This window comes from Rattus norvegicus, chromosome 18 (assembly GCF_021556685.1).
Source record: "Rattus norvegicus strain SHRSP/BbbUtx chromosome 18, alternate assembly SHRSP_T2T, whole genome shotgun sequence".
Classification (NCBI taxonomy): Eukaryota; Metazoa; Chordata; class Mammalia; order Rodentia; family Muridae; genus Rattus; species Rattus norvegicus.
In genome coordinates, this window is record NC_141551.1 from 29846511 (window position 1) to 29860795 (window position 14285).

At 41.4% G+C, this 14285-nt stretch overlaps 1 protein-coding gene across 6 annotated transcripts in view; it reads right to left on the minus strand.

The window, feature by feature from the left end:
* The window catches only part of Diaph1 (diaphanous-related formin 1), a 99385-nt gene that overhangs the window by 60537 nt on the left and 24563 nt on the right, over positions 1 to 14285 (minus strand). For 3 of the 6 annotated variants that reach the window (XR_015642327.1, NM_001107393.3, XM_087592873.1), the window contains 10 exon segments: positions 10476 to 10502; positions 9132 to 9287; positions 7816 to 7917; positions 7401 to 7531; positions 7138 to 7224; positions 6219 to 6282; positions 4787 to 4926; positions 1603 to 1711; positions 506 to 616; positions 240 to 358 (listed from right to left, as the gene is read on the minus strand). Coding sequence is in view for 4 of the 6 variants with exons in the window: in NM_001107393.3 (NP_001100863.3) it covers positions 240 to 358; positions 506 to 616; positions 1603 to 1711; positions 4787 to 4926; positions 6219 to 6282; positions 7138 to 7224; positions 7401 to 7531; positions 7816 to 7917; positions 9132 to 9287; positions 10476 to 10502 (1046 nt within the window). In the remaining 2 variants the exon portion in view is untranslated. 6 annotated transcript variants of the gene reach the window in all.

Sequence of the window (14285 nt, forward strand, 5' to 3'; positions counted from 1 at the left end):
TGAGACAGACTCTCACTGTGTAGGCTTAGCTGGCCTGGCCTGGAGTTCACTATGCAGACCAGGCTGGCTTCAAACTCAAAAGAGATCCTAAGTGCTAGGAGACGAATTCAAGTCATGTGCCACCATTCCCAGTCTTAGGCCTTATTCTAAGTGATCACTCTCCAGACTATTCCATACATTCAGTCTGTAAGTAAATGTATCATCTGTCCTGAACTCAGTCATCAGTCATAAAAGGATATTCCATCTCCATGCGGATATCATCCAGTCGTCCCTTCAGATCGAAGAAATCTTCATCCCCTTGTTCATCAAACACATTGAGCTGTACTCGCATATCATCATTGTCAATCTCTCGAAGCTCCTGCCAATGACAGCAAGTAGTGAGAGAACCCAAATCCAAGCCTTTCAACCTGGTGTTTAAGTTGAAAACCAGAATCATCTCAGAGATGACCAGGGCTGGAAGAGCAGGAGGGAAGTGCAGCCTTCCTAAGGAAAGGTTCCATCTTACCTGCAACACTTGATGCAGTCCCAAGCGCATCAGCTCACTTCGGATGTGAACCCGGAAGTCAAGTTCCTCAGCGGGAGTGATGAGAGCATTGATCAGCTGTAGGCATCCCACCTGAAACAAGCAAATTCAGCTGCTACGTCAGCCGTCAACCTTATGGATAAGGAGTCCCCTATTTATATACACTCTGGAGCTCCATAAAAGATACAGAATAAAAACTACAGAGAGGAAGTTCATACTAGAGCAACAAAACCTCGCTGAACACAACTCTGGAGAATTTAGGCTTTTAAATGAATCCAAGGACATAACATGTTACTACAGAACCTCCATTTTCCTAAGGTACTAATAAGTAGCTGGTTTATCCCACCAACATCACAAGGAGAAAGGTAGTTCTCTGTTTTTTAGAGAAAAAAATCATTTTCCTTTAGGAAAAACACCTAAAATATAAAAAGTATAGCTGAGAACATTACATATTTTAATAAAGACTTAAAATTTGTATTATTTTCAACTTTATGTGCATTAGTGTGTGAGTGTGTGTGTCTGTGTCTGTGTGTGTGTATGCACACATGCATGCCAGTGCTCAAAGAGGCCAGAGGTATCAAATACCCCTGGAGCTGAGCTACAGGCAGCTGTGAGCTGTCTGACATGGGTGCTGGAAACTCAACTTGAAGAGGAGTATATGCTCTTAACTGATGAGCCAACTCTCCAGCCTCCATATATTCTATTACAAAGCCAAATGACACTAACCTGGTGGTGTAGACCTGTGTGCCTTGGAAGGGAGGAAGATCTCCAAGACTAGCCTGGGCAATTGGGAGGTTAGGACAAGAGGATCAGATATGTCTAGCCTGGACTATATAATGAGTTTGAGGCCAGTCCAGGCTATAAAACAAAATTAAAATATCCTGAAATAAAAAATTAAAAAGGGTTCTCCAGTGCCTTGCTCAGTGGTAGTTCAGTAATAGGGGAGTTACCCAGCTTAAGCAAAGCCCTAGGTTCAATTTCCCATACCATAGAAAAATGAAGGGTAAATGAACTCTGGTCTTTCCATTTTGAATTCTACTCTATTCTACTGTTGGAGAGGTTTTAGGGTACATACGTACTTTGAGTGCAATAGACGTCCCACTTTTTAACCCATCCAGCAGTGGCTGGAAGCGTTCAACCTCTTCCATTTCAGCTCTCTCTGTCATAGCCTCTAAAACTCGTTCATTCCTGCCAAGAAAACAGAAAGAACTGGCTAGGTGCACTAACACAGGCATGGGGAAATGTGACAGGGAACAAACCAATTAGGAAACAAGACACCACCAGTGCCTCAGATTTCTCAAATTAGTTTCTTAACCCCAACTGATACCAGAAACTGATAAATGCAACTGACTCTCTTTGGAGAGAATAATTTCCTAAACTCCATCCCTAGACTTCTACTCACGAATACAAAATTAAAGTCTTTGAGCTGTGAAATACAAGTTATCTGACTTGCGGTTGGGGATTTAGCTCAGTGGTAGAGCGCTTGCCTAGCAAGCACAAGGCCCTGGGTTCGGTCCTCAGCTCCGAAAACAAACAAACAAACAAACAAACAAACAAACAAGTTATCTGACTTTTTAAGGACCATTTGATATTAACAGTACCATCAATTTCTAATGTGTATTACATGTGGTCCAATTCTAAATCTACCAACAGAAACGCACAAATGTAACAGAAAATATGTATAGACATGTTTATTATGACATCATTTGGTAATGGTAAAAATTCTTATCACCCACAGCGAGGTCAGAATCTGCTTCAGTATACCTAACGTCTAGAGACAGAAGAAATGTTAAATAAATGAGCTAGAAGGCAAAATCAGCGTTTTATACACCTATGTGTAACATTTTACATAGCCACTAAAAATAGTAAGGTAAATCTATTAAGTACCAATAAAAGAAAATGATATCCAAAATCTGTTAAATAAAAATAACCAAGCTGAAGCTGGATGTGGTGGCACACATGTGAAATTTCAGGACTCAGGAGGGTGGGACAAGAGTACTAGATATGTCTAGCCTGGTCTATGAATCTGAGGCCAGTCTCGACTACAAAACAATTCTACCTTCAAAACTCCACAGGGGGTGGAGAGGGGGAAGTGAAAATAATGATATTTTACTTTTCTTAAACCAACACTTCCAAGAAAACAAAGCCTGTTCTATATATGAAATGGTTTATGGGCATAAACTATCATTTCTCAGCTCTAAAAGTGCAAGATTTCTAAGAATCAAGGAAATAGAATGTTTATGCTTAGAAAAAACTATCTGAACTCTATCCAAGCCATTAGCAATGGTTCTTTTCAAAGCAGGATTTCAGGGGGAAAATGAATTGTTAAATTTTTATTTATATACATTTATAATATTGTTGGATTAATTTATATAATGAGATGTGCCTTATTATTAACAGTGATGGTACACAATCCCAGCACTCAGAAGGCAGAGGCAGGTGGACCTCTGTGAACTCAAGGCTAACTCAAGGTCCACAGGGTGAGTTCAAGGACAGACGACCAGGGCTACATAGAGAAACTGTCTTCTTGTCTGTTTCTAAAATTAAACATATATATGACAATAGAAAAGGAAACCTTTGTTCCAGGTGAAACAATACTAATGTAGCAGATAGCTGTAACAGCTGAGTTTTATGTCCACTTGACACAGGCTAGAGTCATCTAAAAGGAGTAGCCTCAACTGAGAAGATGGACAAATATTAGGTGTTTTCTTTAATTAGTGACTGATATGGGAGAGCACAGCCTAGTGTAAGTGAGGCCACCCCCAGGTGTATAATCCTGGATCCTATAAGAAAGCAGGCTAAGCAAGCTACGGGAAGCAAGCTTACGGGAAGCCAGTAAGCCCCACTCCTCCCTCTATGGCCTCTGCATCAGTTCCTGACTCCAGGTTCCTGCTCTGCTAGAGTTCCTGTTCTCACTGCTTTTGATGATGAACTGTTGTATGGAAATATGAGAGAAATAAATAAACCCTCCCCTCTCTAAGCTGCTTTTTGTCATGGTGTTTCAGCACAGCAATAATAACCTTATCTAAGGTATAAGCCGACTATACCTTTTATTTAAAATGTAATGCATGCTGATTTTTTTGCCTGTCTGTATGTCTGTATACTATGTGCATGGCTGGTGCCCAGATATGAGAAATAGGCATTAGATTCTCTGGATTGAAGTAACAAACTATTGTGGGTGCTGAGGGGAATAGAACCTGGGTCCCTAGAAGAATAATCAGTGTTCTTCTTTATCTCTAAGCCATCTCTCTGTCTCCCTATTGGACTTCAGTGGACACATCATTTTTTCATCATTTAGGAGGTTTAAAATTATTTTAATTCGTGTGTGTGTGTGTGTGTGTGTGTGTGTGTGTGTGCATGGACATGTGTGTGCACATGGATATGTACATGCATGTGCATAAAGTAGAGGATGACTTGTAAGAATCAGTTTTCCCGGGGCTGGGGATTTAGCTCAGTGGTAGAGCACTTGCCTAGCAAGCACAAGGCCGTGGGTTAGGTCCCCAGCTCCGAAAAAAAAAAAAAGAATCAGTTTTCCCTATTGCTGTGCTGGTCCCTGGGATGGAATGGAGACCATTAGGTTTTGTAGCAATTGCCTTTACCCTCTGAGCCATTTCACTAGTCTTTTTCTTTTTTAATTAAAAGATTACACATGGAGTGTGTGTGTGCATGTGTGTGTGTGTGCATGTGTTGTGATGTGTGTCATGGTGTGTGCACAGAGTTACTGGGATCCATTCCCTCCTACTATGTAGATCCTGAAAGATCAAACTTGGGAGAGTCAAGGCTTTGAGGCAAGTGCCTTTCCTCAGAATCATCTTGCCAGCTACAATCTTTTCTTACTACAAGTTGACTATCCTTGTTCAAAATGCTTTAAATCATGTTTTATTATTCATTTTTACAGACATTTTAGAATATTTGCATTTACAAAATGAATTAACTTGAGAATATTCAAATCTAAACATGAAATTCATATATGTTTCAAATACCTTATAGCTTGACAGCAGTTTTATACAGTGTTGCTAGCAATACCACACACAGTATGGAACTTTCCACTTGGAGTATCACGATGATACCAAAAAAGTTTCTGTTTGGAGCATTTTGGAAGATCAGATAATTCTACCTGTAAGAGTCTAACAGTCACTTCTGAGAAGAACTATGGCCTTACGACTTGGTGTCTAAGACCAAGGGGACATCTACACAACTCCGTTTTCCTCTCTCCTAAAGAAGATGGTAAGATGAGAATACGGAAATAGCCCAGGCACATACATGTCCTCTGGCTGCGGTAGGATACAGAGGGCAGACAGCAGCTTTGCTGCATCAATCATCATATTGGGAACAGCAGGATCCATGGCTCTGACCAGCAGTAGGATTCCTTCTTCCGTCTCCAACATGGTTTTGATTCCAAACTGGTAAAACAAAGGAGGCAGGCTTAATGGCAACCCACTATACATATAAAGAAGGACAGGGGGTTGAGGATTTAGCTCAGTGATAGAGTGCTTGCCTAGCAAGCACAAGGCCCTGGGTTCGGTCCTCAGCTCCGGAAAAAAAAAAAAAAAAAAAAAAAAAAAAAGGACAGGATTAGGACTTTTTATGACTAGAATGTCATCTCCTCAATACATGTAAAAATGTTAACCCCCCTGGAGCTTTAGAAAGTAACCTCTTGGGATAGTGGTTGCAGATAAGATTAACTAAATAACACTGAAGTAAGGTAGGTTCTTAATCCAGTATGCCTGGTCCCTATGGACGGAGAACTCTACCTCCAGAGAACATGAAGCAGAAATGAGAATGCTGCATCTAGAGCAGGAGCCAGCAAGCTACCAAAAGCAGGAGAGGAGCCCAGAACGCACTATCCCACCAAGCTCTGGCTGACATGGGATCTTGGACTCCATCCTTCAGAACTGAGACATTCCATTTCTACTATTTGAGACCCCATTTTGTGGACACTAAACTAGCACAGGAGTAGAAAATACTTTCCCAATAATAGCTAACTAGAAATGATTACAGACACACAACAGAATTTCACATCTTCATAGATTAAAATCCTTTGATTTTTATTGTTTCTCTCATCCTAAGGAGATTAGTTATAGCAAAACAAAATAGAAAAGAAAGTAGATTTCTACTCAAACAATAACTCCAGGCTCCCTGGATCCAAAGGCAAAATGGAGTAGGAAAAGAATCCTAAATTGGGAGTGATAGTGGACACCTTTAATCCCAGCACTTGTGAGGCAGAGGCAGAACCCTGTGAATTTGAAGCTGCCCTGGTCTACACAGGGAGTTTAATAGAACCATGCAGTGGGATTCTGAAGCAGAAATGAGCATTCTGAAGTAATAGCACAGTGGTGCACATCTGTGATCCCAGCACTTGGGAGGTGGAGGCAGGAGCAACAAGAGTTCAAACGAGCTTAAGGGAAACTTGGGCTGGGACAGAATTAATGTAGAGAATAGGGAAGGAAATAAAGCAAACACCCCTAACAAACAACTACAGATCGAACAACTAGCAAGGTTAATCAAAGGCCGTAAAGTAAAAGGACACTTAGCCTACCCTCTGCATCAGAAGTCAGAACTAGGGAAAAGCTCATCCATGTGGCAGTCAGTAAAGTACGTTACATTATGGAAAGGAGAGTCAAAGCTGTGAACCAACAAAGGAGAAATTATGAGGATCTAGATGAGGGCTGGAGTCAAATGGGGGAACTCTCACCTTGTTGTTCATGAAAGCTTTCAAACAGCGGATAATCTCATGCTGGTTCCGGCTGTCGTAGTTTCTACACGCAGAAAACAGAAAACAGAATCAGCGACATCCCTTTATGTTAATGCATCTTTCCTAATGATTGCTCAATCTTGCAAAGGACATTAGGAATGCCTTCCCTGGAAGCCGAGTAGAATCTAACAGGCAGTTATGAAGGGAGTCCAACATGCTCAAAGGTGACATTACACTGTGATGCTAAAGGTTGCACAGCCCTAAGTTATCAGCTGGCTAATACCCTTGTAATCTGACAATTTAGTATTAAATTAAAAAACTGCCGATTTGGGGCTAGCACATAACTCAGTTGTATAATACTTGCCCAGCAAATACAAGGCCCCGAGTTTGAAACTCAGTAATATTAAAAATTGTGTTAAATGTGCAAACTAAACTCTAGTCTCTTAACTTTCTCTAGGTACACACAGATCCAATCACTGTATTTTGTCTCAAGAAGATTCCAGAAGTAGTGGACACCTCCGCACCATAGCAGACTAAAATGGCTTCTGGTATTGACAGACTTTATCCCCACCCTGAAGACTGCTATAAAGCTAACCCCAAACTAATCAAGTATATGGTCACGAAAAATCTCCAATGTGATACGGCCCAGGCCAGATCACAGCACAGCTGAATATGAAATCAGACGCCCTTTCCAAACAGAAAAAGAACTGGAGACTAATCTTTACTGCTCTATATCTTCCTCTCTCTATAATCTCATCCCCTAATCTCCTCGACAATAAACTTTTCTTTAATCCAAAAGCATATCCTCCTAGTCCACAACTCTGACTTTAACTGTTGTTATTTTTCCTTAATGCAAATATCCAAGTCAAGTCCCCTCTGGCCCTCAACCTAGAAAATATAAAGACCCAGAATTCCTTACCCAGAAGTCTCCTCTTTCTCATCATGGAGTCGTTTGAGGATGTCCAATAAGGAGGCTAGGCCCTCAGCACCAAATGTCTGCACCCAACTGTAAGGAACAGATTAAAGACAAATGTCAATGTGAGTCATAATGGACATTCGCTAAATCTACCCCAGAAGCTCTTGACTCCCAATCCAGACCTTCCTCATATTTCCCCGCCTCCTTGGATCGTCACCACCAGTGGACTACGCATTAGTTTCTGGTAGTTTTCTCAGAATTCTTACCTGACAGGGTTATTGTTGAGAGAGACTCGAAGGGACTCCAGGCAGCTAAGCAGGTGCATATCCCGCAAGCCTGACCTCAGCTCCTGAATGTACATCATGGCAGACCTGGAACTCTCCTTCTGGTTCATGCCCTGGAAAGAGGCAGACAAAGAGGTGAGTAAACACTAGGCCCAATCATGAGTTTAACCAAACTGTGACAAACTGAGTGACAACTCAAACATATTCCAGGAACTTAAGTGTTAAGTCAAGAAACAAAGCACAGAAAGGTGGCAACCCATATGAGGTCAGTCAAGAGTAGACTTACAGAACAGGGTAGAGCAGAACTGACAGAGACAGCGAACAGTTTATAAAATAGCAAAATAAGCAGGCCCAGGGTAAGGACGCAGCCTCCTGGAGCACCTGCCCTAGCGCTTACAGCTTTGGAAGTATGCAGATACTGGGACACCATCTCCCTCTTGATGACAATGTCCTTCTCTCGCAAAGGCTGCTGTTTCTCCTCATTCAGGTTCATATCCACCTAGCAAAGTGAGGGAACAAAGAGACAGAGGAAAAACATTGCCTTATAAGTATTTTTGATTTTTTTTTGAGACAGGATCTTACTACATAGTTCAGGCTATCCTGGAACTCACTATGTAGACCAGGCTTGTCTTGAACTCATAGAGATCCCTCAGCCTCTTAGAAGTTTTTAGTGTTTAATATTTACTATGAAACACTAAATTATTAGTAATGAGTTAAATACAGTGAATCATTAGTGAACAAATATGTTTTCCTGATTCCTAGAGGCTTAAGTTATAGTAACTAATAAAAATTCCTCAGGGATAAAGTTTAATTAATTTCAGTACAGATCCCCAGACACCATTCTTGGTACGATGCCTGCATGCTAGGTATATACCACTGAATACCTTAACATATGTGTACACACACACACACACACACACACACACTTCTGAGGGATCCCTAGGAAATAATAATACAGTTGAACAATTTCTTTTGTATTACTGAAAGGAAAGCATATACAATGTCTTCTGCATTGAAGGCTGACCTCATCCTCTCCCCAGCACTGGAGAACTGCTGCCATAAAAAAAAAAAAAAAATCAACACCAACAAAATCTGACCGAATACTGAGCCCTAATCACTAATTCTGGCCATTGCAGGGCGTCCACCTAAAGTGACCCCATTCTCACTAAGGACAGCAAAGGAAGTCACAGCCATATATACACCTCAACAACTACACTGACTTCAGATACGATCCTCAAAGGCCTTCTATTAGTAAGCTGGCGTCAACCCTCTCTTTCCACATTCCCACTAAACGAGACCTCAGGCAAATGACACCTTCGTACTCCTCAGTTTACTCTTTGTACAGAGCTCAATGTAAATGCTTCCCCACTTCATCTTCTCTGATTTAGGCTCAAGATGGTCACACTACCACAGGGTTTGGTCCACTCATACCACCCTTTTGTGGCTAGAGTACCACCAGGAAGACATTAGCAAAGTAGTTAGTAATCGATATTCAAGTTTAACTCAGATTCCAATCCTGTGGACTGGTACTTGCATTTTTAACCATTATTTCATGGGGTTAATATTAAAACATTTTACATTAAGCCTAGTTTTGTTTTGTTTTAATAGTAAACATCAACTTAGGAGAGCACACCTTTCAAAACAGCCACCACAGACAGACAGATGCCCATAAGTGTGCACTGGGAAGGAGACCTCACATGGAAGGCAGCTTACCAGCATCTGCTCAAAGAGGACAAGAACTTGATCATCTGAGATGTCCTGCAGTGACTGAGCAGTGGGGTCATCTCCATACGATGCAGAGGAGTTTCTATGAGCAGAATTGGGCTTTTCCTTCTCCTTCTTAATCCTCATGCTGGTAAATCTCTCCAGCTAACAAAGAGAAAGAAGTATTAACAGCAATTCCCATGTTAACACAACATGATCCACAACTTAACACGCCAAACACCAAATAACCAACCCTTGACCCTCTTCCACCTGCTTAGTATTTTTAGTTTATGCAGTCAAGGTTTTTATGATAAAAAGGAAGAAATCATTTTTTTGTTAGATCTAACATAGCATGCTGATGTTATTCCTATCTATAATAATGTGTAAGAGAAAGCAAATGCTGCATTAAGGTTTCAAACCTCTCTAGGTTGGTGTGTTGGCACACACCTTTAATCCTAGTACTCAAGAGGCAGAGGCAAGTGGATCTCTGGGAGTTCAAGGCCAGCCGGTTCACATAGTGAGTTCCAGGACAGCCATGGCTACACAAAAAGACCCTATCTTCAAAAATTAAAAAAATAACAATTTAAAAATTTAAAATCTTTCTAAAAAGGAAACTGTTGTAAATTTCTCCTGCCATTTCTAAGCCTTCTTAGCAGCATAGAACCAAAAGTATCTCATGGACAAATTTATCTCAGTAAAATTTGTTTCTTTCTAGCCACCCAATAATAAATGTGACCAGGTACATGAGGATCGTTCCCTTCAGGAGGTATCTATAACCAAAGAGTTTAAGATAAATGTGTAATATGGGACAAAGAAGCGAATGTCTTAAAATCAAGAGCTGTTTCTCTCTCTTCTGTTTGTTCCGTGGCACTTGAGATATGGAAACAGCCAGAGTTCACAGCATACTCTTTCAAATCTCTGAGCATGCCTACTCAGCAAAACTGTACCGCACAGAGGTACACACGCTGCCGCTCTGTACACAAAGACTGACGAGCCAGCCTCAAACCTTAACTGTAAGTGCTGATGGGGCCGAGGCTGCGGTAAGCCTCAGCTTCATCAGCTCAACCCACTGAAAGCATCAGTAACTGTATGCAAAAAAAAAAAAAAAAAAGTACTGTGGGGCTTCAAAGACGTAGTGGCACCTAGAACGCAGGGTGAGTTCTAGTCAAAAATTGTCCAGCCATGAAAGTAAAGCATGCAATGGGTTAAACGAAGTTAGAGAGGACCTTGCTATCCTGACGCTAGAACCCTTGCTCTCATTACAGTTGAAGGAAGTCAAAGTCAAGAGCTGGTGAATGTTAGGAGTAGAGAAAACAAGCTAGAACATGCACATGCCACACAGTATTTCCTTACCTCGTCTGCCATGAGCCGCTTCAAAGTCTGGGAAACAGAGAAAAAAGGAGGGAGAAGAAAAAGAAAAGAGATCAGTGGAATACCAAGGAACCTCCCAAACACCAAAATGGTTGAAGGGAGAAAGGAAGAGAAAATAAACGGAAAGGCCCTAAGCTACCTCTTCCACACACTAAAAGATGTCTGCCTAGCACAGGTGCGGCTCAGCACAGTCTCAGGTAAGGGGCAGTCGTGGTGGGAAGACAGAACGGAGAGCTGAACAGACTCTAAACCCATGACCACCCAACTTATGAAAAGTGTTCACCTTCATCAGTAAACAAGGAACCACAAGGAACACTGAAGTCTGGCCTAGCAGTAGGCTAAGGCAGGGGTACTGTGAGCTCAAAATCTCTTCGACTACAGTCAATCCAGAGCAGACCAAGAAACATGGTGAGTCTCGGTGTCAGAATTTTAAAAGGGAGATGAGGATGGGGTTAAATGCTCAGTGGTGGAGTCCTTGCCTACTGTGTAACAAATACATAGATAAAGTCAAGAAGAAGTATCCGCTCATACTGATAGAAACACTGCATGTATGTGAGACTCTGGGTCTGATCCCTGGCTTTTGTATCTGTCTAGTTGTAGAGGAACAACGGCTTGCTCATACTTTGCTGGGGTTAGCACAAACCACTGTGCCAACTTAAGAAGACAAATGACATCATCTAGTAAAATTAAATGTATATACATTTTTATTCAACACAGCAATTGTAAGCATCAGCCCTGCTGAAATGAGCACTTAAGAAACAAAAGCATGTGCGGATTGACTGTAAACCTGAAAAAGAAAATCGAAAGAGCAAGCAAGAGCACACTGGTCCAATGGAAAAGAGCTCTTCAAAGAAAGTGAATAAACTTTCAACTACTCACCAATAGAGAACCGTTAGTTCATTAAGGACATATAAAATCATATTAATTGTAATGTAAGATTATAAAGGGCATGATTATCTTAAATGCCCAACAGTTATTACCTGTGACTACTATAGGTTATAACCAAAGAGGAAGACAAAGAGGTCTCTGGAGTATGCATGATTTTCTACTTCTTGACATGGACAGTGATTATATAGGGGTTAACTTTATAAGTACTCAATGTTTTCTATTTGCTTCTACATGTAATCACACACAGAGAAGTACTTTAAAGTCTGAATGCTTTAAGTCTTGGCAGGTAGGAAGTTTTTTTTGTTTGTTTGTTTTTTTTAACCCTACTGAACTTCAATCATAATTTTTTGTTACTATCAAAGGAGAGGATAAATGCCTCTTGACTTACTCAACTAATGAAAAAAACAGTCCTACTTTCACAATTATTTATCTAGCCTTCTGATGATAGGAAGAACCACTCCACTATGTTCATAGTTCTCATATCACAATCCGGGTAGGTCCAATATAAATTAAGAATATTTATTTTGGGGCAGGTAGTGGTATCACACAGCTTTAATCACAGCACTCAGGAGGCCAAGGCAAGTAGATTTCTGAGTTCAAGGCCAGCCTGGTCTACAGAGCAAGTTCCAGGTGATCTAGGGCTACACAGAGAAACCCTGTATCAAAAACAAACAAACAAAAAAGAAACCAATAAATAAAATAAAGCAAATTAATTAATTAAAAAAAATTTACTTTGCTCTCCCTGGCCCAGGTCACATTTTCACTGACTGAGCACTAACCGCTTGCCTGAGAACATGAGAGGCTTGCTCAACACCCATGGAACTTCAAGTTTACTGTTTATCGGGCACACAGACATAGAATGACAAAGCACTACCTAAGAAGACTAAAAGACATTTCCTTATTTTGTATCCTGACGTCATCTGCACACAGAAGTGGTTATGCACACCTATAATCCCAGCATTCCAGAAGCTAAGGCAGAAGAACTGAAAGTTCAAGCAGCCTGGGCTACATTTCAGGTTCAAGACCAACCTGTGCTTACACAGGAGGGTCTCTGCCTGATGGGGTGGGCAGCAGCGATGAGCTGCAGTTTCATCAGGTCAATACACTGAAAACAGCAGCAGCTGTTCACAAGCTGTGGGGCTTACGTGATGTACATGGCATCTAGAAACAAGCCACAAAGGGGATGCAATGTCCCTGCAGCTTAAGTTGTCATAAGGTTCATCTTATCTCAATATTGGCTCCAAATTCAAATGTTCTCTTAAAAAACAAGAAACAGTCAAAGAACTCTGGGATGAGTGTGACACAGATAATGGAACCTACATCTAGACAATCAGTGGTGGCTGAACTGTCCACAGCAGTGGGCAAAGTTAAAGGAAGGGAAACAAGCACTTTGTTCTTTCTGTTTACAGACTCTGGGGTCATCATCTCTCTTCCACTACCGCAGGTCCCTGCTTGCTGCTTACTATACTTCAGTGTCATCTTAAACTATCAGAAGCCTTCAGTTCTGTCTGCTCTATGCCACATCCATCCTCCCAATTATACCCAAGAGTACTCTTTCTAAAGCTGGGCATGGTGGAGCACACCCGTAGTCCCAGCACCTGAGAGATGAAATGATAAAAAAGTCAAAGCCATCCTCAGCGACACAGTAAATCAGACCATCCTGGGCTACCTGAGACTGTCTCCAAAACAAATTCTTTGTCTTCAACCTAAAATCCAAACTCCTTACACCATGGTATACATAACTCTGCTGCCCTTTACCCACTCCCACCCCAATAAGGCCTGCCACTAAACACACCCTCAACTGTTTAGGGTTTTGTTTGTTTTTGGTATATTGACCTAGTTGCAGGCCCAGAAGATGACACTGCCTCACTACCCCAGATTTTCCCTAGACAGCTGCCTCCCTCAGCGTGCATTGTACTTCCAGGACTAACTCTAGCAGACTGGCAAGATGACTGCTTCTCTTGCATAGGAGCCTTTCCTGGTATTTGCAAAATGACAGCTACCTGTCTGACTTGCCGCACCGAGAGTGGGCTGCAATGCTCCTGTTGTGATTGCTACTCTACTTGCCTCCAGAAGAACAAGTTCCCTGAGTGTAGGGCCAGGCACCGACCTCAGAAGCCAACAAACCCTGAAAAGCCCTCACATCTGTTCCACCTTTTCATTCTCAGTGAGGAACCAGCGCCCAGACAGGTACAGTGAGCCATCAATCCCATGATTAGAACTCAAGTCTTCTGATCTCAAAGCCCCAAAACCTGTGTTCCAAGTTCTTCTGCCTTACCCCTACCTAGTTTATTACCAGTAATTCTGCCACAGACAGTAAACATACACAAACATTTCAAAGAAAGAAAATACACATTCCCCTGGCTTTTCTGGAACACTATTAGAAATATATCTAGTACTTAAAAACAATTATTGGGGGCTAGAATGTGCCCATTTGGTAGGGTGCTTGCCAAGCATGCAGGAGGGCCCTGGGTTTGACCTCTCCACCACATAAATCTTACACGGTAAGGCACATCTGTAGTAGAGAGATCAGAGAATGAGGATAAGGAGTTCAGTATCATCCTTGGCTACATAGTGAGATCAAGGCCAGTCTACAATATATGAGAACTCGTTTCAAAAAATATATATATAAGACAAATGAAATAAAATAAAATAATCCGTGTTTTAGTTTTCAACTTGGAGTTAGGACCATAGAAAGGAATCAATGCAGAAAAGCTGCAGTTCCCAAATAAGTCCAATAGAGGGCAGCAACACCCAACAAAATAAATAACAGCACAGACCAATTCCACTTCTGAACCCAATAAAACACCCAACCAAACAGCAAGCTCAGCCACTGATATGGAAACCTGTTACTACAGGATCCGGAGAATATGGCTTACTTACTCAATGCAACGTGTGTTCTTT